The sequence below is a fragment of the Cyprinodon tularosa genome, unplaced genomic scaffold (assembly GCF_016077235.1).
Source record: "Cyprinodon tularosa strain WSP-4 unplaced genomic scaffold, ASM1607723v1 ctg567, whole genome shotgun sequence".
Taxonomy (NCBI): domain Eukaryota; kingdom Metazoa; phylum Chordata; class Actinopteri; order Cyprinodontiformes; family Cyprinodontidae; genus Cyprinodon; species Cyprinodon tularosa.
The window spans coordinates 240968-268158 of record NW_024039304.1 but is presented as its reverse complement, the minus strand read 5'-3'; the positions used below and the strand labels follow the sequence as shown (position 1 = coordinate 268158).

At 37.2% G+C, this 27191-nt stretch overlaps 1 protein-coding gene across 1 annotated transcript in view; it reads left to right on the top strand.

Moving 5' to 3' along the window:
- The window catches only part of aacs (acetoacetyl-CoA synthetase), a 55076-nt gene that overhangs the window by 11546 nt on the left and 16339 nt on the right, over positions 1-27191 (top strand). Inside the window, exons 5-11 of the mRNA XM_038305833.1 lie at positions 1373-1470; positions 2327-2441; positions 2721-2802; positions 2919-3072; positions 7060-7140; positions 12441-12565; positions 26256-26320. Of these exons, the coding sequence (XP_038161761.1) occupies positions 1373-1470; positions 2327-2441; positions 2721-2802; positions 2919-3072; positions 7060-7140; positions 12441-12565; positions 26256-26320 (720 nt within the window). The remainder of the gene's footprint in view (positions 1-1372; positions 1471-2326; positions 2442-2720; positions 2803-2918; positions 3073-7059; positions 7141-12440; positions 12566-26255; positions 26321-27191) is intronic.

Genomic DNA, 27191 nt, shown 5'->3' with positions numbered 1-27191 from the left:
ACCTCTTATTTTTTCTTGTGTTTGTCTACAAGTCTTGAGCTGCTGATGCTACAGAGTAAATAAAAATAATCTCACAGTGAAAGGTACAAAGATTTCCAACCTTTGTTGACAGTGTTTCCATATTTTTACTGCAAAAGGTAATAATATGAGGCAATCAACCTTTTTAATGAAGTGAAAGTATACCTTTTAAGATGGAAATCATTTTAGTCTTTTTTTTTCAAGAAGGTAAAAACAAAACAAAATGAAACATGCAACTAATTACAAGATGTGTTTATCTAGAGTATATATGTGTGGAATGGCTAAAGGAAAGAAAGCTATTGCACATAACGTCCATATTTCTGCTCTCTGATCATCAGTGATCATTAATACTCGTGCGGGTTCTCTGGAACGGCGTTGTGGGGCCGCCGTCTCTGCTGAGACGCTCAGACCTTCCTTTCCCTAGACTGCTACTCCAGCTGGTTTAGAGGAAGCCTGACTGCTTCCAGGGCCGGCCGAGAAAAATCATTTCTCCAGCTTGTCCTGGGTCTTCCCCTGAACGCCTCCTCCTGGTGGGACAGGCCATGAACAGCTTCCATGGGAGGCGTCCAGGGGGGCATCTGAAACAGATGTTCCAGATTCCCCAGCTGACTCCTCCTGATGGGGGAGAGAAGCGGCTCTACTCTTGGCTGTAAAGTTTTTTTTGGGGTTGAACAACTATTTGAGAGTCATGTTTGGAAAATAAACGCTTGACTTTCCATGAGACTCCCGCAACGTTCGGAATGACCACTGATCTGGTTCTGGGTTTGGGTTCCTCCTTTTCACCTTTCACCACTTTATACGGCTGAGTTTACCTGCAGCTCATCAGCCTGAAGAAGTTTATTAGAGATGAAGCATTACATCAATTAAGAGCCCATCCAAAAGTTTTTATTCTCTTTCTACCTGGATTATCGAGATGCATGAGGGCGTTGCAGAACAACTTCTGTTTTTAGAGGAAGTTTAGGCTACTGCAACATTTTCCAAGTCAATACTCCATTAAAAACTACATTTTTACCATCTTTAAGTTCAAAATTTAACAAATAGGTTAATTTCTACAGTAGTTTCTGGTAATCCTAAGACAATATTCTGCAGTTACTGACGCATGAGAAATATTCCAGTATGATCTTGATTAAAGGGTCTTTTTTTTTTCTTCAGATATACTTCTTTAATTATAACTAATTTTATTTACTTTTTGTCATTAAAATGAGTATTTACATGTTCTATATATTGATCTTATTAATATTGATGGATCACACTTATTCGTCACCCCTTTGTTTATTCACTACTAAAAATATGTTGGATGCAAGGAATTCTTTTACGTCTTTAAGTTTTGTTCTTCTTCTTTTTCGCCCCTCAGGTTACCTGCCCAATGGCATCCATGCAGTAGAAGCCATGTTGGCGGCAGCCAGCATCGGGGCCATTTGGAGCTCCACATCGGTCGACTTTGGGGTTAATGTAAGTAACTATATCTTGGAGTCTGTTTCTAAACTATGACTTTTGATCTCTAATGTATTTTAATCAAAAATGTGCTAAATCAGGTTAAAATAGTCTTTTGGGTATACCGTCCTATAATTAGTGCTGGAGGAATTTAGTAGTTAGTTTTATTATTTTTTAAATATTGTTATTCTTTCTTTTCACAAAAGTAATTCTTGGTACTGAGAAGATGTCTGCATTTTTTTAAAAACTTTACCCAAAAGCTTCTTATGTTAAGACTTTGCTGTCAAGAAGTTTCTACTCTCTGTATCAGGTTGTTACTGCCCCCTCTGGATGATCTGAGAATTACGGAGCCCCTCTGATGACATGGTCTAAAAAAAATTTTAATTGTGGCCACGAAGTAGTACTTCGAAATACTACTTCGTGGCCACAATTAAACATTTTTTTTGACCATGTCATCAGAGGGGCTCTGTAGAGAATTGCATCCTAGTAGCCTAATGAGAACTGCTGCTTTCATGCCCTTAGCTGGGATTTTGGTTTACCGTGTTGATATCGATAGTATGGCTTAAAAACGTTGGTCAAACATATATTTTGTTTTCATTTTCTGCATATTTATTCTGTTTAAAGTTGAACTAGACTGTGATTCATCACAATACCCAGAAAGTCAGTAAACAAGCCGTTGTAGCGAGATCATGATTCATGATGCAGTTTTTCTTGGTTTACTTTAGGAGGGTGTTTTATGAAACGAGCCCATGTACCATTAAGGTGATCTGTCAGCCCAATGTGTCATCCTGTTTCCTGAAGGATTTTAGTGCATTACTTGTCTTTACCCACAGACTGGTCTTAATTAAAGTTTTTTTTCTTTTCTTCCTTCCAGGGTGTTCTAGACAGATTTTCTCAAATTCAGCCCAAACTGATCTTCTCAGTAGCTGCTGTGGTTTACAACGGGAAAACGCACGACCACATGGAAAAACTGATAAACGTTGTTAAAGGTTGGGTTGTTAAATAAGTTTTAATGTGATCTAATTTTTATTTTTTTAAGTTTGAGTTAAACCTACTAGAATTTCTCTTTTTTTGTTGGCATTCAAAACACTGCCAACAGATCTGAATAGCTAATTTATGTAATTGAGTTCTTCCAACAGTAAGATTTTAAAAATATATGAAAGAGGAACAATTATCAGTTACATTCTGTTAATCCTGTCAGATTTTTTTGGCTTCTAGATGAATGCACATGGATAATAGAAACAATCTGTTTCTTCCCCTCCCTCCAGGTTTACCCGACCTGAATAAAGTAGTCGTGATTCCCTACGTTTTGTCCAAGGAAGAGACCAACCTCTCCAAAATTCCCAACAGGTTTGTGCTAATAGGGTTTTGTTGTTTAAGTTTCAAATGTCACAAAACACATGTAAATCAATATGTTTGGTATAATTTTCATCTCTGATATAATATGTTTTATTCTTTATATGCAGCGAGTTTCTTGATGACTTTTTGGCATCTGGAAGAGGCGAAGGAGACCAGTTCCCTCAGCTGGAGTTTGAGCAGCTTCCGTTCAACCATCCTCTGTTCATCATGTACTCGTCGGGAACGACAGGAGCTCCTAAATGCATGGTCCATTCAGCCGGGGTAAGAAAAAAACATTTCTTTTCCAGTGCCTGACCTGTCGGTGTCTCATGCTGTGCGATTATTTGCTTTTTGTGCCGCCTAACTGTTGTGCTTTGGAGTTCATAATTTTGAATATTTTAGAAGAGTTAGACCCAGCTGTTCCGCAGACTGAATTAAGCAGCTTGTATTCACATCTGCGACTGAGCTCTCCTGGGGGAAAACCCTTATGTGCCATCGGAGTATCAGTTGAAACCCCTGAAGGCTCTTTTTTTTATTTATTTTTTATTTGTTTTTATTTTATTTCACTTGTTTGAACATGATTTTCTATCTTTATGCAATGATGTTAATAATGGCTGCAGAAATCCTGAAAAAATTGAATGTTTTCTCTTTTACAGTTGCTGTATCTGTCAGTTTCACTAACTTAATGAAGTTTGTTTTATAACCAGCAGATTCTCATGTTTTGAGTGAAATCCCAGCAGCTCTTATCTACAAGCATCAGATCCAATTTTCTAATTAACCCTTTGTTTGCTTACCTTAACTTGACCAAATATGGCCGAGCGCTGACCCTGAAGCGACTCACTGTTGTCACGTCGATGCATCGACTGATCTACTGCTGCTTGTAATTGCAGTAGAGTTTATTTATTTATTTTTTTTAAAGGTCGGACTTAATCTTGCAAACAAACCAGCATTCAGTGATGCAAAAGACTGAGCGCCTGAGCCAATTTTAATGCAAGTGACAAGCGACCTCCCTTGGAGATGGGAAATTAGCAAAAGGCTTTGCATGGTGCCTCATTTTCGTTACCTATGGTCAGGTGACAACAAGCCTCCTGACAGCAAAAACAAACAACAAAAAAAAAAAAAAGGACTTAGAAAAGTTTGTTAAAATTGCTACTTCACAGCTGTGTCTCTTCAGTAAATGGTTCATTTAGAGATTTCCTCTGCTTTTGTTTTTTTTAGTTGCATCTAAATCCCATCAGTGATTTTCAAGGCCTAAATTTTAGAATCTAAAGTTAATTTGTTTGAAGTTTCTCTCTGTAATGATTCCATTACCTGTACTCAGAGCTAGATGATACATTTATATCACAGTATAGTTCTTCATTTCAATTGGCAACAATGAAATAACAAGTGCCTGCACACTTATAAAGCTGCTCCGATGTAAGGTTTAAAAAAAACTGTACAAACCAAGAACGTCAGTCACTGAGACATGCTGTAATATCAGGTTATAATGTGTATTGAAATATCCAAAATGTTACATCACTTTTTATTGAATTAAATTATGTTATAGTATGTATGGATATTGAATTATTGTCCAGCCTTAGATGTAGCTAGAAGATGTGAGCACTTTGAGTTTTTTAGAAAAGTACATAAATCATTGAAGCTAACATACAGGTTTGATAAATCCTGCCTCATTAGATAATAAAAAGCATGTCACGGTAAAAATCATCAACAGTTGGTCCTAAAGGATCATTTTTAAAGTGTGGAATCTGGAAAGTGCAGGACAGGGCTTTTTGTGATTCCTCATGAGGGAACTAGTGAGGGGCCTCTGATCTGGCTAATTGATACAGACCCGATTAAATTTAACTGGGTAGAATCACAGGGATGGTTTAAGACGGATAAAATGACATTAAATATTTAAAAAAAAGTCCCATAATTATAAAGATCTCCCTTTTAATAACTGGTAAAAAAGATGATGTACATCAGACTAGCCTTTTAGTTATGGCTAGCTTCCACCACTCCAGTGATGTGCTTACTTTTTTTTAACACAAGCTTGTGGTGCTAAATTAAATTTTCTAACACAGATAGGAGAAATACTTCCTGATAATAACTTCCCAGAATCCCATTTTTGCTCAGGTTAACTATCCAGTGGGACAAAGATCTGTTTCATTTTCAAAAAAAAGAGAGAAAAAAAAAAACATATTTTAGGGACTGAATGTCTCGGCACAGATCTGGAATCTTCAGTATTTGATGAATAAAAGTAATTCTGCGAAGAAGAGAGGACCCAAATTCATTCAGCTTGATATAAAACCATTACCATTCAGGTTTTCATACTTTTTACTATAGGGCCTAATTGGCTTGGAAGCTTGATAACACCATTTTATTTTAATTAAAAGGTTTTTTTTATTCACTCAGACTGTTTTTTCTGACATGATAATTAGGTTTATCTGATACATGTGACACAAAACAGAAGAAGGAATAAAGAGATCTGTAAGGGGACACATGTTAAGACCACTTCATACTACTTTTTTAACCACCAAAGCATAAATTATTTTGTTAACCTTATTGAATTTTATTTTTTTTAAGATAGGTTACACAAGACGTGTCAACACAGATTAAGATGTTACATGCTTTAAAGTCCCTTAAGGAAAATATGAGATATCTGGCATTAGGCTTTAACAATGAGAAAAACTCGGAACGCACAACACATACTGATTGGCTGCGTTACTTGTTTAAACATAAGACTTTTAGTATTTATGATACTAGAATGGATCTGTGTCTTTAAGACAGAGCTTTCTGTTTCTTGAAGAAATTTACACAAGATAAGCTTTTAAGTTTCTCGATATTTAATCAATGATATCTCCTTGTATCAACACAACAGCTATAGTCAGAAACATTTTTCTGTCGTATCTTACATCACCACAAGATGGCAGCAGACCTCCATGATCGGAGCAGCGGTTTTTGTTCCTTTTGAATTTAAAATTTCAGTCTTAGAGGTGGCATGTCAGATAAATGTGGTTTAGAAGAAAATTAATATGTAGAAAAATAACACTTTCCACATTTTCTTCTGAATACTCCAACTCAAACATTTTAGTGTTAAAAAAATCATTTTATTCTCAATTTTTCAACATTTGCTGGAGTTTTTCAATCTAAACTGCCTCAATTTGAGATGTTTTTTTTTTCTCCTTTACCACCTACACATTTTACCTTCTCTCCCTCCTATTTTTCCTCTCTCTCTTTGTCCCCTTCTCCCATCTCTTTCCTTTGTGCTTCCTCCCTCTTTGCATCCGGCCGATAATTGGGCCGTAATGCACTGCCGGAATACATGTCGTATTGTGACAATGGCAGTCCTAGGTGCATCAGCCAATTAGCCGCAGTAGTGTTCTGCCTTCTGCTTTGTTACAGCTCTGTTAACATCCTGCCAGTGACAAAATGGCACAGAACTTATGGTGGGAGTGGCAGCTGAGCCTCAACTAAGTTTCTGTGCAAAATTGTATTCACACACATGCAGGTGAAGCACCTGTTTAAAAAGAACGAGGGGAGCGCAGACCTGAACACAAATGCTTACTACAGTTCACTCTGCACAAGCTATAATGACCTTACCAACTGTGAAGAGCTGCAGACCCCAACCTTTCCAAAAATAGTTTGGTTTGTTTAACAAGCATTGACTGTCGGCTGGGGTTATGAGCACGGATTTTTGTGGTTTGAAAAGAGGATGTGCTGTTTGGACTAACAGTATACCTTAAGAAAAAAATGTAATCGGTCACAAGTTTCACCACAATTGTTTGATTTAAAGTGAAATGGACAAAACGGCTGGAGAGGACCCACTGTTTCTGTTCTGGCTATTGAGAGAAGCTCATCTACACGTCTTTGCAATTTGTTCCAGTAATGGCGGATGGTATTGTTAAAACTATATTTAGCTGTTTTATTCAATTGAACTTAATTTATTCTTTCATTGCTTATTTCTTTCCAAATTAATGATCATAATTTCATGAAAATAACAATATTACACTGAAAAAACCACCTTCACCATAAATAAGATCAGCTGTATTGTTAAAGATGCCATTATGTGAAAAAGTGCAAATTCCTTCAATGCTCTTACTTTATATTAATCTTAGACTTGTGTTTGTAAAGCCATTAAGTCTGATCTGTGTTTCTGCATCGTTTCCTCTTTGCTGCTGCAACAAGCTTTATTGTTCAAAAGTGCCTTATAAATAAACTGGTAACAGGAAATCAAGGTCATAAAAAAGCCGATACACTCTAATGAAGTCGCTCACTTCCTCGTCTCTTTAGGGCACTCTCATCCAGCACTTGAAGGAACACGTTCTCCATGGCAACATGACCTCCAACGATGTCATCATTTACTACACCACCGTGAGTTATTGTTCTCTTCTTTTTTCATTACCATTAATGTGTTTGAAGCCCCCAAAATTTTAACTTGGGAGACATTTATTCTGAGGCTTGTTGCACCAAATTTTCTGTTTCGGTTTCTTTCTGAAGGTTTTAAAAGTTTGTGGCCCATAAAAAGCTGATGTTATTACACAATCTCAACACATTTCCTTTTCATTTCACTGCAACAGATCAGAAGTAGGATTCATGCTGGTAGAGCACACAGTAATTTCCACATTTCGTTTTTTTTTTTTTTTTTTTTTTTTTTTTTTTAAAGAGGTGTTCACATGAAGCCTGGAAAAAAAAAACTACAACTAGAAACTCTATTGCCAGAATTGTTGCTAATTGGAGCTTTTTTGTTTCCTTTATCAAATTTAGTTGTTGAGCAAAGCTTCTTCTATTGATTTTGTGGTATGATGTGCAAACATTTCTTTTCTCTGTTGTTCAGATGATTTGATATGCTGTAGAGAGCCATCAAATTCCACTGGAAGACCTTATCTACCCCTTATTTTGACTGAAAACATCCAGCTGTGTCTAAAAAAATAAACATGTAGAACTGATTTATCATTAAAGCTTTGTTTTTGAGTGGCCCTTGATCACAATTCAAGAATAACTTATTTCGGTTCACCAGCTTTTTGGAGCACATTTAAAAAAAAATGATAGGGTGCAATTTTCTCTGATTTGTAGCTTAAAAAAACAATAAATATAAAATTAAATATTCTAAAAGTGGACAAAAATAAAGCACTAGACAAATATTTATCTTTTATCTGCAAAATATTTGCCTTTGGTTTGATTTAATAGTAAAAAGAGCCACAACATTAACTAAAATGCAGACTTGGAGGCACTGATGTATTTGTCTAGGATAAATAAGTGAGTTGGCCAAGTTTTGTTGTTGTTGCTAAATTCTTAGCTTATTTTTAAATGGGTAAAAAAATAAAAAAAAATAAAAATATATATATATATATATATATATATATATATACACTATATTGCCAAAAGTATTTGCTCACCCATCCAAATTATTGGAATCAGGTGTTCCAATCACTTCCATGGCCACAGGTGTATAAATTCAAGCACCTAGGCATGCAGACTGTTTTTACAAACATTTGTGAAAGAATGGGTCGCTCTCAGGAGCTCAGTGAATTCCAGCGTGGAACTGTGATAGGATGCCACCTGTGCAACAAATCCAGTCGTGAAATTTCCTCGCTCCTAAATATTCCACAGTCAACTGTCAGCTGTATTATAAGAAAATGGAAGTGTTTGGGAACGACAGCAACTCAGCCACGAAGTGGTAGGCCACGTAAACTGACGGAGCGGGGTCAGCGGATGCTGACGCGCATAGTGCGAAGAGGTCGCCAACTTTCTGCAGAGTCAATCACTACAGACCTCCAAACTTCATGTGGCCTTCAGATTAGCTCAAGAACAGTGCGCAGAGAGCTTCATGGAATGGGTTTCCATGGTCGAGCAGCTGCATCCAAGCCATACATCACCAAGTGCAATGCAAAGCGTCGGATGCGGTGGTGTAAAGCACGCCGCCACTGGACTCTAGAGCAGTGGAGACGCGTTCTCTGGAGTGACGAATCGCGCTTCTCCATCTGGCAATCTGATGGACGGGTCTGGGTTTGGCGGTTGCCAGGAGAACGGTACTTGTCTGACTGCATTGTGCCAAGTGTAAAGTTTGTTGGAGGGGGGATTATGGTGTGGGGTTGTTTTTCAGGAGCTGGGCTTGGCCCCTTAGTTCCAGTGAAAGGAACTCTGAATGCTTCAGCATCCCAAGACATTTTGGACAATTCCATGCTCCCAACTTTGTGGGAACAGTTTGGAGCTGGCCCCTTCCTCTTCCAACATGACTGTGCACCAGTGCACAAAGCAAGGTCCATAAAGACATGGATGACAGAGTCTGGTGTGGATGAACTTGACTGGCCTGCACAGAGTCCTGACCTCAACCCGATAGAACACCTTTGGGATGAATTAGAGCGGAGACTGAGAGCCAGGCCTTCTCGTCCAACATCAGTGTGCGACCTCACAAATGCGCTTCTGGAAGAATGGTCAAAAATTCCCATAAACACACTCCTAAACCTTGTGGACAGCCTTCCCAGAAGAGTTGAAGCTGTTCTAGCTGCAAAGGGTGGACCGACGTCATATTGAACCCTATGGATTAGGAACGGGATGTCACTTAAGCTCATATGTGAGTCAAGGCAGGTGAGCAAATACTTTTGGCAATATAGTGTATATATATATATATATCATCAGCTTAATACTTCGCTCACAGATATTGTTAATTAACCGTGCTTGTTTAAAATTCTCTACAAAAATCAGCACAAAAACAATGAGATAGAAACAGCTGAATGAATAAAACAGACAGAAACAGTATGAGCATAAATAACTGGATATTGACTGAAAGTTATTTCCTCTGGTTTATGACCCTATTTTCATGCTGTACATGCCTTTGAATCCTGATGTGAGCTGTCATTGATGACACACTGCTCTGAAAGCAAATGTGCATTCATCTCTTTCTCTCATATACAAGGAACTTCACTGCAGTTTTCAACAGAAAGGGAACAGAAAACACACCATTAAATATCCAAACACTCCTACAAACTGAGATAAAACGTAAAACTAACGCCTGGTTTGCTCTTCAATAAAATATTGTACTGGATCTTCTCCAGTGTGCTGTCTTGATATGAAATATTTCTGTCACACCGTGTGATGGAAGATGCAAGACTGCACGATTTGTTTCATACAGCTGAATCATGTCGGGAGAATCTGACAGATATCTGTTCAACAGTGAATGGGATCTAAGCGGATGTTGTTGCTTCAAATAAAGGGACGATGAGGACGAAGACAAGGGAGACAGCTGTGGAATTGCTCATGGGCAGAGGACCACAATAATAGTATCGTGATAGCACTAGCAGTTTTACTGGACTACTTTCATAGAAGAATGTCCGACAGCTGGGTCAATTAGTTTTTGAGGGTAACTCCGGCTCTGAGAGCGTTAAACGAAAACACGCTGATGGTTCAATCCGTTTTTCTGTGATTGTCAGCTTTGCCTCCGCGAGTTCTTAAAGTGTGAAGAAGTCAAAGAATTTGGAATTAGCTTGTAATATTTTCCAGGTCTGGGAAAGTTCAAAAAGTTTTGTCTGTTTTAGACTTTCTCTCCATCTTCTATGGGTCAGCATAAATACTGCATTTACATAGTCATGATATTTACAAAAGTTATATTTCATTACATTATCTCTGCCAGATAGCATCTCACTTTTAACATTTTACCATTCAGTGTTCTGCTTTTGGTGTAGTAACTACATGCATTAATTCAACGTTGAATGCAAAGCTATTTAAACCCTGTTTGGAATGAAGAAAGCTTTAAAATCTTGTTGAAATGGACCTGTGACATTTTAAACTGGAATTGGTTAAAATGCTTACTCTTATGAACATATGCGAGTTAAAATACTTGTTGCTGAATATTTACTTACAAACTTCTAGATTAAAGCATATTCAAAATAAATAAACCATGATATAAAACAAATTATTATGTATTGTTTAAATACTGTAAAATTTGTACACTTTGGAAAATTGTGAGTGATCGCTAAAAAAAATCACTAAAGCAGATTTTTTTTTTTAGAAATCATACCAGCAGAATAAAAGAATCTAACTTATAATAAATTCACAATTGTTCAATAATCTTAAGTCTTTATTTGAAGTAAAAGATTTAAGTGGTGCGAAAAGAGCAAAAAAAATGTATCAAGTTGTTTTGTAAAGTATGGAAGCTGTCATTAGGAATAATTCAATTCAGTTTATTTATATAGCGGCAATTCACAACACATGTCATCTCAAGGCACTTTACAGTTCACCAGATCACACAGTCAAATTGATTCAAAGTTTTCTATCTAAGGAAAGCCAGTTGATTGCATTGACTCATTGACTCTGATGCAATCCCTCACACTAATCGTGCTTGTAGCGACAGTGGAGAGGAAAAACTCCCTTCTAACAGGAAGAAACCTCCAGCAGAACCAGACTCAGTGTGAGCGGCCATCTGCCGAGGCCGACTGGGGTGACTGATGATGACTGAACTGCTATTAAGATGCTTGTGGTTAACAAGGAAACGGTGTTGAATAGTCTGGAAGTTTAAAATGGAACATGTAAAAAGTCTGGTTTTTATATCAAGGGAGAAAATATGATCAAAGAGATGTACGATTTCCATTGAATTTAATGACTAAAACTGCAGCTTTAAATAAACTTTTAAACAAACAATTTTTTTAACATGGTTTAATTTCAGCAGATAAATTATGCCATGCTTTTTTGCACAGTTACATCATTGGCTGAACCAGTTTTTTTTTTTTTCCAAACCTGTAGTTTATTAGAAATTATGAAAATAACGTTTTTCTTCCTGCATCAGCAGAAATTCCAACAATAAAATGAAACTCATTACGCTGACAAGCTTTTCTACGTAATAACACAGTGCTTTATTATGATCATTTAAAATCAAGTCGTAATCCCTGAGAACAAATCTGACCCGGTTTTCATCAAACTCAGAACCCAACTATGCTCACCTCCATGTCTTGTTAAAACTCTACCTTCTACATCAATCCTCTTTATTTCCCCTCTTTTTGCACAAGGAAACCTGATTAAAAAGGTACATTGCTGACGGACGATATGAAGCTGACTCTGCAGCATCAGAAAATCATTACCAGCAGCTTTAAAATGAAAGGTGCTTGTTCAAATAAAAGGAATAATATTTGATGTGCAGAAATGTTTATATACATGTGGCAAACAGGTCAACTAATAGTGAAAGAAACATATCACTTCCTTTTAACTTTTTAAATTGAACATTTTATTTTACTATTAAAAGTGATGTAATCCAGTTATTCATTTAAAATGCTGCATATTTAGGCTTTAAAGAAACGATTCTGTTCAGCTGCTCGTCACAAATCTCTGCAAATATGAGGTTCTGGCTGCAGTTGACAATTGATCTTCTTTCAACAAAGTAATCAGCTGTCTGAACAAAAGTTCATATACCACTTGGTATTGTTAAAGCTGCTGTTTTAGTCCAGTAGATGCTTTTCACGGAGTGGAATCAATATTTGCATTATTAGTACCAACGGTGAACAGTGCCAAAACCCTACCGCAGCATGCTGCCAAATGAGAAACGCAATCATGTGAATCGCTGTCTGCGGGAGCCGTCCATTTTGCTACCGTCTGCTTTATCCATGATGATGACAAAAGGAGTGTTTGTTTCAGATAACTTATCACCGTTGTTGGATCTCTGTCTATGTGTGTTCTTTTAGACCGGGTGGATGATGTGGAACTGGCTGGTGTCTGCTCTGGCAGTGGGGGCCTCAGTGGTTTTATACGATGGTTCACCACTAATGCCAACAGCCAATGTGCTGTGGAACCTGACAGACAAGCTGGGGTGAGTTAGCAGCACACAAATACACAAAAATAAACACACAACTTGAAGATTGGGGCCAAAGAAAAACAAGGTTGCAGGAATGTTGTTTTGCTGTATGGTCAAATAGGATCATCCGAGGTAGTGAGGAATATGAGGCTGGAAGGAAAGAAAGTTTTCTTTGAAATTGTCCATTAATTGTTGGGGAACATGATTAGCATCCCTGGTAAAATGTGTAAATATCCTCAAGAAACTGTCACAGAAAAAAAAAAAAAAACGACAATTAAATCCATCTTTTAAATTTAGTACATTTATTCAAAGGTTTGCAAAACACAGTATTAATACACAGATTTTTAAAATGAAATAACTGGAACTAAACCTAAACACCAGTTTGTATAAAAAGGAATCAAACTAAAAGATTTTGAAGCTGACTTTCTTTTTCACCTCCCTAATCTGATCAGAGCAGAAATAAATCTTTTTTTTTTTTTATCCACGTACTTTTAAGCAGAGATTAATTTCTCCAACTTGGCCGCTCTTTAATTGTATATGACAGCCTTTTCTATTTAATTCAGGCAGTGTGTGAACCAAGCAAAACTTCTGATAACCTATTTCTAAGATCAATGTAATTCAGCAGCAAAAATCTTGTATGTTCCATCGATGATCATATGGTCATATTTCAGTCTTTATGTATTATTATGATTTGTAAGCTCGATTTCACATTTCCAATAAAAGTAATCATAAAATTTTCTTAGAATGAATTAAACCCCCCCCTCTCCCCAATGTCGGAGAAAGTTCAGCACAGTGATGGAAATACAAATTAGGTTTGGTTGTAGGAAAAAAAAAAAACATCTAAATAATGATTAGTTTTTTCTTTAACCAACAGAATTAATTAAGCGCTTCTCTAATTGAGAAGTTGTACATGCATGCAAGCAAGAGGATGGCCATGAATAAAGATTTGTGCAGGGTTTAATGTGCAATTAGATGGCTGATCCAAATTTCTCAGTAAGCTTATATTTTCCATTAACTCATTTATTATGTATTGAAATTGATGAAAGAGGAGAAAAAAAAGGTTATTACACAACAGTTAAAAGGGAAAGCATGGAACTAGAGAAAGTGTTGAAAATGTATTTTGACACTAATAATACAAAGAAAGTGGTTTCAGATTTTATAGTTCTTTATATCTGAAACTAAGGAGTAAAATGTACTTCTAAAATGATAGACAAAAAAACATGTACTAAAAATTGTGGATTTCAGAATTTCAAAAAAGCTGATAAATTTAGTAGTAGTTTTTATTAGAGCTTAATGTGCAAAATATTTAACCCATTTTTCAGTTCTTTTTGTTTTTCCCACAGTGACACAATAGCAAGAAAATATTATTTGATTTATTTATTTATCCTGAGAAATCTAGCTGGCAGTCTGCTACTTCACCTGTTAAGTCTAGTTTTAAACCACAGGTGCCTTTATTACAATGCTCGCTGTCGATCCTTTAGTATTTAGACTTCAAACTCTTCATCCTTTCTAAAAGCCAAATTAATTTTTTTCCTGTTAAATCTAAAAGCAGTCTTTCAGATTGCTGAACAGCAAACAACTGTGGGATGTCAGTGATGCGATTTGCAGTCTCATAAATTTATTTTGAAACCACAAAATTTTGAACTGGAGTTATACTTGAGTAACCAAAGCATATCTACCCTCAAAACCCACCCGATCTCGAGCGACCGTTTTCAAACCGTTTATACCTAATAACTCAGAACGCGTGAAAATTACAACAGTAACATTTTTACCAATATAGACATGTTTGAATTGTGGAGAATCTAAGCTTTCCAAGGATTTCTACCACCAAGTTTCACACAGCGAGCACCAAAGCACAACTAACACAGATACAGCAGCATGTCAAAATGTAAACATTACAAAGCAGCCACAACAACATACCTTTGAAGGCATCTAGAAGCCGTTTTATAAACCCAGTCTTCAATTATTTGTACACCATTCGTCCATAAGGGTCCACAGATTAAAAGTAATCCAGAATATTCATAATAAAAATATTCTATGATGAGAAAATCGCCACACAACATCCGTTTTTTAAATATCAGAAAAGTTAGCTGGTAGCTAATGCTTCCTCAAACCTTTGACTGCGATGTTTGGTATGTTTCCTTACATCGTTTTCTTACCTGCAAGACAAAACTGTCCGCATCTTTGTATGACGCTATTTGAGTCAGGGACAGCCGAAGAAGTCCCACAAGTGCTCCTTGCCTTTCAGCCAATGACACACAGAGTAGAGCGAGATTACACCTCATAGAGTCATGCTGTTATTGGTTAAGACCACATGGGCTGTTTGGCTTTGTAGCAAATGAAATAAGGTTTCAAACAAGGGTAGACATGGCTAGGTTGCATATTACACTGCTAAGATTGGATCAGTGCGCACAGATCGAAGCACATTACTAACAACGCGCCGATATTTTTGAAGTTTGGATGGTGATTTTGTTTTATTACAATGCCTAAGGCTGAAAAATTAAATGAAATACAGCTCAGAAAAGGCACTGGGATTTATTTTAGCTCGAAAAGCAGCAGTTTCACAATTTTTTTAATAGATTTTTATGTTATTTTAGGTTTATAGATGTTATATTTTGTTATATACACTGATTCGGGAAAAAAGTGTAAAAATACTTGCTTCATAAATGTTTTGTGACCATAAAAAGGCTTCAGTGTTATTCCATGGGTCAAATAGTTGAGTAAAAGCATATGGCACAATCTGGCACATTTGGAGAGGTTTGGAGATGCTGGTGACACCAAAAGTTCAAAGCTCCACAGCCCTGGAAGTGTTGCAGCTAGAGGTCTGAAATTTTCTCCATTTTTGGTTGACAGGATTTAGAACAAATGTAATACAATGAGACGTGCCTATTCTCAAGCATGTCATTATTACTGCTTTTCAAAAAAGTCCTATTATTTTCGAGAATAGAAAAAACAACATTGAGTCATGTTTGAACTGATGTAGCTTAGGCTGTGTTTTAGTCACACTATTTTCATTTATATTTTCAGGAACTAGAAGGTTATGGCCTTAAAATGATGTATCGCATGTAATTTTGCTTACAGTTCGTCAGTAATTCGCTTTTCCATTTTTGTATGCAAAATAGGCAAGGATTACTTCAACTTAAGTGGATGTTTACACTATGCTGAATCATACATATTCTGCTGTAAATGTAGAGGATTAAAAAAAAACAAAAAAAAAAACAGGATGATCTGAAAACAGGACAGAACAGTTGTTACTTGTTGCTGATTTTATTTCATGCACTTTTTATCTATTTTAAAAAGCTGCTTGTTCCACATGAAACGTTTCAGTCACATCAAAAATGCATCTTAATGTAATCTGTACTTTATGTACTGGACTAATGATTGAATTCGGCTCGGAGTTTAGATTCTAAATTTCAGCTGCTAATTGGTACAAAAACATTTTATAAACTCTATTGTCCTTCTTATCATTTCCATTTTTATTCGTACAGTATTTGCAATAGATAGAAGTGCCCCGCCTTCTATCCCATAAACGCTCTATGTTCTAAATCCTGTTAATCCGTCTGAGATGTTTCAAGTTTGTGATCATGCAATCAAATCTGCTGTAATGAGTTTAATTTAAGTAAAATGGTATAGATGTATTTTTGCCCTCAATTTTTTCTTAATTGTGGTGTTGAAGTAAATTCGGAGCATTTCCAATTAAAACCTTAGAAAGGTTTATGTAAGGCATAAAACAAGTGGATGAAGGCTGCCAAAATACAATATGCCTGTACTTTCAGCAGCAGTGTTCTTAATTGTCTGTGTGAAATGAAGCCCCTAAGCAGTTTTATAAGTAGTTTTTTTTATTTAGTGAAATTGTCTGCCTGATGATGTTGTATCCCTTCCCTTCAAGCTACTTAGGAACACAGTTAACTGCTGGAGTAAAGTGCCTTAGAGAACTGGCCATACCCCTAGATCTGTTCTTACATCTCATCACATTACAACTGCAAGTATGTATATAGATATATATATGCAGAAAATATATAAATCATGATAGAATAGAGAACATTGAGGATTGTAATTTTAATGTGCAAAGGTTCAAGGATTTATCAGAATTGATGTTGAGGTGACGTTAAAGTAAAGCTGTTCAATAAATGTGCCTTATTTTAGCAAGCTAGTGCTTTTGGTGTCAAGAAATGAAACCATTATGACTTAAAGTAGTTGTAAGTGGTTTAAACTAGTCCACCTGAGAAAACATTCCCAATATAAAGCAGCTCCTTCAGCTGAGTGAAATAACTAATATGGACTCAATATTCATTACAACAAATTGATTAAAAATACAACTTGGCAGACATAGAAGCAAAATCAAATCTGTAATAATGAATAAAAAACATTTGGTAGGGGCCTATGAGAAGCCTAGTCAGCCATTACTCCCTACTGCACTAGTGGTGTCCTTCAGCAAATATATTGGTTCAGAATTTGGCCATTTTAGCCCATGACTGTGACGGTGCATCACTTTCCACACTCTGTCAGGCAGATGTTACAAAAAAGTACCAGGGTCAGCAAAAGTGAGACTTAAACGCAGTGATATCTGTGTGAAACCTCTTTACAGATGACACATTGCCTTCAGCAAGGAAGAGAATAATAGGGAAGACATTTTGACACTCTGGAAGTTGCAAAACTGCAAAGAAAGACTGCTCCTGCAGAAATGTCTGACAGGGACTATGAGTAGATCCCAAAAGTTACTGAGATCTGATTAAATGTTCTTAGTGAGTTGAGCATTTATTATATCATGCCATTCACATTTCCATGTGATGGAAAACTTGAAGAACAGGACTGAGACATTGTAAGCAGAAATTCCCACGCAGCTTTGTTTGAAAAAAATCCAACTCATGACAGAAAGATGAATAATACCTTAAACTGTGAGAAACCTGAACCAATTAAATGCTGATATTGCCACTTTAGGCATTCTTTAGGACCTGAAGCTTCTGGCTGAAAAATAAAGCCCTCTGGGAGGAAAGCCATGAATTTTCACAGTTTTTGTCCTTCTGAAGTGTTATTGGATTTTTTAATTAGATCCAAAGCTGTCAGAGACTTAGAAAAAGTTAAACCTACTGTTTGGCTTAGCTCTTCACCTTCAATTTTGTCCGCCATGTATGGTAATAATGTCATTGCTCCCTTGCCTCATTTAGTTGAGCTTTAAACTGAACTTGAGTAACATTTTTGAAGTAAAAACTGGAAATAATTCCTGGGGTTTTACTTGTGTTAGTAAAAGATTATTTGAGATGAAAAATTGACTTTATCAATTAGCCATTCTTGAGATTTTATGCCTAAGAATAATATCTAAAGACTTTAAGACCAGTATGCTTAAAACTTTGTCTTAAAAACTAACAAAACGAAACAGACGTGTATTTGCTGTCCTTCTGGTTGTTGTTGGTTGTATGAAAGTGACATATCATCATTAGGAATTGTTTCTAGTATTTTCTAGATTTTTCTGTGCTGTCTCTAGGACAGTTTTACTTTATAATAAAGTCAAATTAAAGGTATAGAGGACGTTCTTTTATTTCCGGGTGGATCATCTAAATAACTGGTCCTCCTAATTGTCAATCAATCTGGTGATATGTTTACGTAAGGCCGTCCTACGTGCTCGTTCAGTGAGCTATCTTATTCTGCGCATGCACCCTTTCTGGCGTAAATGTGTGGTAAGATACTGTTTCAGAGAGTCATTGTAGCTAACCTTTCTCACCCCGCTTCTTTGAAAGTGGCCGAGTGTCATAAGAGAAGTGTCTATGAAGCGCATGACAAGAAAAGAAAGGCCTCAGAAGAGGCAGATCTATCATGGAATGCTTTACGCAGAGAGCTCTCCTCGCAAAGCATTATGGGATTTTCTGTCACAGCGGCCCGCTGTCACCATAGGCTGTCGCTACCAGACAGCAGCGACTAATAACAGAGATGGCACACGCATCTAGTAGCAAAAAGCAGTGATCATCTGTTTAAACGGTGAGATAACCGTGCCGAGACCGGTCCGAGCTCAGTAACTAAGATAACTTATCGTGTGTAAATGAAAAGCAATCTGAACTGAACCGAGCTAGACACAACCGAACCGAGCTAACTGCAGACCAGTTCCAGAGGTGGGCTCGGCTCGGTTTTTCCCTGGCTCGGTTCTCTGATAACAGGAGCGCATGAGCAGAACACGTCATCTCCATCTGGCTGCACATCCCGATTCACACTCCATTCCAGTAGTTGGCAGTAATGCCCCTCCAGAAACAGAAGAAGAAGAACAACTTCTTCTTCAACTATAAATAACAATCGAAATCTTCTCCACGCAACATTTTAAATAAAGGCATTTTAAATAATAACACCGAAGTACAGCAATAATAATCAAGCATAACTTTCTGAATGTGACGGGCGCCACCATTTTGATTTGCTTGATTCCCTCCTTCGTCGTCTTCTTCTTCTATTTTATGGCGGTTGGCAAACAACATTTGGTGCATTACCACCACCAACTGCTTGATTTCCTCCTTTAATACTGGCAGTAATACCGCAGATCGTCACTAGGAGGCGAGGAGTCGAGGAACCGAGATAGCGTGATGTGTAAACGGTCGTCAGAACCAAGCTCGGCCTGGTTAACTGATCCGAGCTCGGACCAGTCTCGGCATGGATCGCTTTTTCAAGGGTATATAGTCCAAGCTCTATATAGTGATTGAGGGAGGAATTTTGGTATAATTGCTGCTCAAGGTGGGTTGCTCTGTCAGCTAAAAACATGTTTTACAGTCTCTACATTCCGATTAATTGATTACTAAATTAGTTGATGATTATTTCAATAATCATTTAATCACAATTAATCCAATTGATTGTTTCATAATGCCAAAAGGCCCTACAGCATCACTTCTGCCATGACTCTCCTCAACCACCTGGAGTTTTGGTTGTGAAAATGCTCAAAGTGTTTCAGTTAAAAATTCCTGCAGACTCCTTTAATGGCCAAAGCATCTTTAATTGGCCTTATTGTCCATAATTTAACCAATCGCATTGTTTGTTGGTCGCAGTTGCTGAAAGAAAAAAAAAAGGCAAAACAAAAATATCCAAAACATAAGGCTCCAGAAAAGTTCTGTGAATGCTTTGCTTATGTTCACATGTTTCTGGTTGGACAAAGGAGGCATGCATCCTATCTACCATGTTGAACAGTTGTCATAGAGACTATAACCCAAGGTACCACTCTGTGCTGCAGTTTTCTAACGCCGTGCTTTGGCCGTTTCCCTCTCATCCTCCTCTCAACATTCAGGGCTTCATTCAGTCTTGTGTCACATCCAGCTGTTTTACACTTTAATTACGCATAGATAGGGAGAGGTTTAAATAAGCAGGTAAGATGCTGGAAGCATTTCCTGAAGAACATCAGAAGCCATCACTTTAATAGCATGTCTTTCACATTTTTAGGAATAGTTAAGTGAAAAAGTATTTTCATGGTTGTTTACACTCCTGTGCTAAAAAATCTTTGAATAGCTCTGCATCCTCCGACAGCGACTGCAGTCTCTTCAGGCAGTGTAATCAGCTGTGTAGCACATAACATCTGAATGCACCGACATCTTCCCATGAGGAAGCTGTACATATAAAAGATTTCAGGGAGCCAATCCCGTAGGAACAAAGTAGAAACAGATTTGAATGTATTCCTGCGTGGAGCACGGAAAAGGTTACAACATTCAATTTGTGACAGGCTCCATGTGTGAATGGGACTTCTGATGCGCCCATGTTCTCTGAGGATCTTCTTGTCTTTTCAATCTCTGGTCCATTTTGTTCTGCCATGATGTTTCAGGAGATTATTTTTAACAAGATTAAACCTGCAATTTTATTTTGTTCATATGTTCCCAGTATACATTGCTCTTCAGTACCCACAACTTGTTGCATCATGACAGCTCAGTTTAAGGATTACTTTTAGTTTAAAATATATACATTTTCATGCAGTATCAAATTTTGTAAAACAAAGTGAGGCACTACAGGTGCTGGTCATAAAATTAGAATATCATGAAAAAGTAGATTGATTTCAGTAATTCCATTTAAAAAGTGAAACTTGTATATTATATTCATACATTACATACAAACTCATATATCTCAGATGTTTATTTTGTTTAATTTTGATGATTACAAATGACAACAAATGAAAATCTCAAATTCATCATATCAGAAAATTAGAATATTACTGAAGACCAATAAAAACAAAGGATTTATAGAAATGTTGGCCAACTGAAAAGTATGAACATGAAAAGTATGAGCATGTACAGCACTCAGTATTTAGTTGGGCCTCCTTTGGCCTGTATTACTGCAGCAATGCGGCGTGGCATGGAGTCGATCAGTCTGTGGCACTGCTCAGGTGTTATGATAGCCCAGGTTGCTCTAATAGTGGCTTTTAGCTCTTCTGAATTGTTGGGTCTGGTGTATTGCATCTTCTTCTTCACAATACCCCATAGATTTTCTATGGGGTTAAGGTCAGGAGAGTTTGCTGGCCAATTAAGAACAGGGATACCATGGTCCTTCAACCAGGTACTGGTAGCTTTGGCACTGTGTGCAGGTGCCAAGTCCTGTTGGAAAATGAAATCTGCATCTCCAAAAAGTTGGTCAGCTGCAGGAAGCATGAAGTGCTCTAAAACTTCCTGGTATGTGGCTGCGTTGACCCTGGACCTCAGAAAACACAATGGACCAACACCAGCAGATGACATGGCACCCCAAACCATCACTGACTGTGGAAACTTTACACTGGACTTCAAGCAACGTGGATGAAGTGCCTCTCTTCTTTTCCTCCAGACTCTGGGACCTTGATTTCCAAAGGAAATGCAAAATTTACTTTCATCAGAGAACATGACTTTGGACCACTCACCAGCAGTCCAGTCCTGTTTCTCTTTAGACGCTTCTGACGCTGTCTGTGGTTCAAGAGTGGCTTGACACAAGGAATGCGACAGCAGAAACCCATGTCTTTCATACGTCTGTGTGTGGTGGTTCTTGAAGCACTCACTCCAGCTGCAGTCCACTCTTTGTGAATCTCCCCCACATTTTTGAATGGGTTTTGTTTCACAATCCTCTCCAGGGTGCGGTTATCTCTCTTGCTTGTACACTTTTTTCGACCACATCTTTTCCTTCCCTTCGCCTCTCTATTAATGTGCTTGGACACTGAGCTCTGTGAACAGCCAGCCTCTTTAGCGATGACCTTTTGTGTCTTGCCCTCCTTGTGCAAGGTGTCGATGGTCGTCTTTTGGACAACTGTCAAGTCAGCAGTCTTCCCCATGATTGTGTAGCCTATAGAACTAGACTGAAAGACCATTTAAAGGCTTTTGCAGGTGGTTTGAGTTAATTAGCTGATTAGAGTGTGGCACCAGGGGCCATCAATTTTGAACCTTTTCACAATATTCTAATTTTCTGATATGATGAATTTGAGATTTTCATTTGTTGTCATTTGTAATCATCAAAATTAAACAAAATAAACATCTGAAATATATGAGTTTGTATGTAATGTATGAATATAATATACAAGTTTCACTTTTTAAATGGAATTACTGAAATCAATCTACTTTTTCATGATATTCTAATTTTATGACCAGCACCTGTATATTTAAAATAGTGTCATATTTTTAGATACCAGTTATACCCCTGTCGGAAAAAAGGGATAAGAATTAGAAGTGAGGCTTGTAATTTATTATGAGTTCTTAATCAAACATTACAATTTCTTTTATGTATCCGTCATAAAGTCCTATTGGCAAAGTATGTCTTAAAATAAATAAAATGTCCACATTTAGTACAGAGCTGCTTAAAAATGTTTGCAAATCTTTAGAAAGTATTCTTTTGAGCAGCATTTCCTTCTTTTGTGGGACACCTGAGAAGAGAGCAGAGGCTTTTATTTACATCCCAGCAATGTACTTGCAGGAGAACAAATAGAAGGCTTGTCTAAAATAGATGCAATGAAAAGTGGAGCCTTAGGTGCCACATCACGACATGGAGAGGAGACGCATAATGCAATAATTGCTCTGAGGTGCTCTTGTGTCTGATTGCTTTTGAGCATCTCTTATTGATTTAGTAGCTTCCCGTTACACGTCCCCTTTGAAACGCACACTTTCGGTCATGCTGTCACACAACTCTCCCAGGCAAAGACGCACAGCTTCTCCTCCTCCCTCCATCCTAAACACCCAATTAGCAGCCACACCTGGCCACCTGCCTCCAATCAGAGCGGAGAGGCCGTTACCATGACAGCGAGCAACGACAAAATCCAGATGCAGATGGGGGGTCAGGGATGATGGATAGAATGGAGAATGACTTTGTGTGCAGATGATAAATAGATTTGGAGGTCATCTGTGGAATCAGATGGCTAGTCAGACGGGTGGCTTAGATGGCAAAAATATCATGCTAGTTTATTTTTACAATGAATATTTCACTATAAAATGTCTACAATAAAAAAATTGTTTAAAATGCAAATTGAGATGTAGAATTACTACATTAGTCTTTTATGAATACAGAGCCATCATCAGTTTTTATTTACCGTATATTTACTGCATCTTATCACTTAATGACACTCTGGGGTTTGAAGCAACATGGAGAAGGGCTAAATGGATCCCCTGAACGCATCACTGGCTTCATTTCATCCTACATGTTTCTACTTGGGACCTCTACCCCCTCACCCCCAGCCTGGTCATTCACCCCATCAGCCACGTATTTTACCACAAATGGAACAAATAACAGCTTTCATCACCAACTGAATCAAGGCCATTTGATCAATAAGGCGCCAGAGGTTTGTGTGTCTTCCACATACAGATATTTTTTTTTGTTTTTTTTGGGGGGGTTGATTGATTGAAATGGCTACTGCAATGATAAGAGGGGAATTGATTGATTTTGATGTCAACATGGAAAAACATGAAAGGATGAGAGTGCATAGATATTCGCATTCACAGCGAGAGAGAGTTTAAAAGGCCCTTTGCTCCATTTTTAAATTACATTTGCCTGCAGTGAAAAAAGTGTTGTTATGTCCCATCATGCCTTCCACATGTTGTCCAACTGTTGTCAGCTGTCAGGGTGACTTTCATTCACCGAAAAGGAAACCTCTGAAATCATTCAATTTCACGATTGTTAACTGCAACCATTTTGTCGATACTTTTATTCGCCCTGTATCTAAAATTGAGACATTTTGTCGTCCTTGTCTGCCCAATACTCTGAGAGTCTTTTTGTGTTTGTTCAGGTGAAAGTCAATTCCCAGTCACCCTTTTCCTCATTTTTTTTTAATCCCTCCATGAAGGCACACTGAGCACACAGGCTGTGTTTCTGCATCACCTTGCTTTACATTTACACAGTGACTCATTCTTTTCCAATGGGAGCTTCCGAGTACAACAGGCAACGGAGCAGCTCCATTGGAGCAAATGGGATTAAGGGCAAAGGCTGCTCAGTAAGTTGTGCCCCTTTTAGGCTTTTATTTACATTCCGCTCAGATTTTAGTGAAGCAATAAATGGAGCAACAGCACAGTTCTTGCTAAGCAGCAATGTCACTGTCACTCCAGCGGATAAGCATCCTTTTTTTTAATTCACTTCAGTTTAGTTTATTTATGTTTCCCCAATTTACAACAGGTCTTCTCACAGCACCTTGCTGTCAGAAAAAATTTAGATATATACATTTTTTGAGCACTGAATAAGTGATAACCAGAATGATGCAGATAAAACTTCTTCATACTAATTATCCTAAATAAATAGCATTTTCCCTCCTCCATTTTAAGGGTTCAGGTTAGTAATTATTGTAAGGGTGGGAAATAAGATTTTTGGCCAGCTGCATGTTTCATGACACAAAAGGATGGTGTCTGCTTCACAATATAGCAAACAATACATATATTTATTTGGCTAAAAATATGTATTGCTGAATTAAATGCATTTTTAGAGGCAGACACAGCAGACAGCTGTATTATACCAGACGGGATTCTGACAGAAGGATGGGCGATCGCTTTAACTCCACCTCTAACCCTCATATGTCAGAGGTTGGATATTACATGAAATAGTGACTGACTTAGTAACTCAGCTACTGCACCATCAAACTAGCTAGTAACTTGGTAGTTACTTTTCTAAAGTTAACATAATAAATGCATAGCTTTCAAATGGAAACATAAGAACGTGCCCCCACCTTCTCTTTGGCTCAGTGAACTAACCACTTTTATCCCCAGTGAGAAAATAATCAATAATCTAAATCAAAGACCAGACAAATTTGACAGAATAGGGGGTGGTCTAAATGAGCATTTAAATACAGCACGTATAGACTATTAAATGGTTGAACCATAATAAAACATAAGTGCTGATGAACAATATGTATTTAGGATACTACCTTTGGACTTATTATATAGAATCATTTATTTACCTTATTGGATTTTATTTTATTTACCGGTAATCGTATGCTTTAGAAGTCTTGATTGACTTGCTACAAGTTTATTTATTGATTTTTTATTTTTTTTTATTTTATATACTTATTATTGTTTTTATATAGGTGTGTATAGGAATACATGTGTGTCTGAAGGTGAATGTGTTTATGCACATGTATACAGATATATATGCATATATGTATATAAGGGTATAGGGTTTCAGGGGGGAGTGAAGGGGTTCAATGTGTGACTTGCCATGCTATCTATATCTTAATTCTGGAATCAAACAGTGGTTACAGAGAACAATCAGAACAGTATTTTTGTCTTTGTAAAGTAAACGATAACCATAAACCCTGCAAGTGATTTCAATAACCCTGAAGAAGTAAAGTGCAGTGGTTTGGAAAACGGAGTCATTCATTTGTCAGTGTAGTGGAAAAGTGAAAGGATGCGGGGTGCTTCATTATATTAAAATTGCTTGGAACAGTTTCTGTTGTCAGATAATGTGCACATCACTGCTAACATTTTGTCTTTGACTTGGTGTCTATGCTTTCAGTTTAGCAACGCTATCATTACCTTTACTGGGCTGGCTGCCATCAGCCTCCATCTCTTGGGGTATTAGTCTCGACCTGTGTGCCTAACACATGGTGAACGCCAGCCCACCTGACTCTTCCTCAGCCAATTAGCATCTAAAATACCTCTGCCTCAGCATCCCCTGCTCTCCTGCCGTGTTAAAAACAGGAAGCAGCTCATGAAAAGGTGCTTTGAATAACTGAATTATAGTATTGATCTGCTTTAATTTTTAGGTGAAGTAACTTCGTTACTGAAATAAGAGAGAATTAGATAGAATGGATAACGATAACACAAAGATGTGAGTGGCAGTAGTGATTGGGTTCAATTGGAGGTAGAGATGAAGGAAGGGAGGGGAGCGTGATCTAAAATCATAGATTCAAGCTTTTTATAACATCATTGTAATTTTGTTTCATATTATCCATTATACGACATAAACACTGAGTGGTCCAGGCTCTTTGTCCAGATTACCATGGAGTGAGGTGAACAAAGAGGAAGTCCTTGTACAACCAAACCTTTAGTAACCAAAGAGTTTTCATCAGAGATGAGCAATTTTAAGATCTATTCATTTAAAAAAACCAAAAAAAAAAACAACAACAACAACTGTGTGTTTGTTTAAATGAAGCTTAACATAAGGTTTAGATTGTGTCTGAGTTGTGGCGAATGCACTTTTTTGATCTGGCACAAATGTGTTCACCTTATACTGTAATTTACTTATTGATGAATTTTCCACTAATTTAATCCCCCCCCCATAAAAATTTATGTCTGTGTTCATTTTTTCTCATTTCTAGAATCACTATCTTTGGCACTGGGGCTAAATGGCTGTCTGTGCTGCAGGAGAAGAACCTCAAACCTTGTGAGTTGTGGTAGAGTTCACAACAAACACACACATACATACAAAAACATTCAAGGGTAAAATCGGATATAACAAAGAGCTTCTTAGAAAAATGCACTGTTGGAAAATTAGATCTGGATTGCTAAAATGAGCAATGTTTTTACCCATAACGTCACTTGATCTTGTAAACGCAGCTGAAAATAAACATAAAAATTCAGATTTTTGTCTACCAAAGGCAAGGCAAATTTATTTGTAAAGCACAATTCAGTACAAAGTGCTTTACATGATTAACATATAGGAAAAAAAACAGAAACAAATCAAGTAGGGAAAAAAATGAATAAAAAATGCAGAAACAAAAAAGAACATTAAAAACAGTTGGACTAAAGCAGTTCGCCATTCATTAAAACCACACACTCCAGCGTATCTTGTTGGAATTGAATATGGTTAGCGTTTTTTCAGGTCAAAGGTTAACTGTTCCTGTCATTTGCTCATTATATCTGCCAACAAAGACTTCAGCCACATCAGGAAGGTCATACAAATTATGGATTTTTAGTTCATAAAAAGTAAATACATGGTTAAGTTGCAAGTAACTATTTAATTTTGCAGTACCCAAGCTACTAATTCAGTTTGTTTTTGAAAAATGTGACAAGTAACTAGTTAGTTCATGTATTAGAATGAACCCAAGTTGAAATCTAAATCTAGTTTGAAACATGTGGTAATGCCTCTGAGACCCTGTAATCCAGTCCTACTGAAGCTGAGCTGTTCTTTTAACAGGGAGCAGTGTAATTGCAGACAGAGGAGACTTTATAACAATGCAGGTGATTTTATTACATTTTTAAATTTCTTAAAAGGAAGAAACCTCACTCAAAAATATCAATACTCAAACGCTGTA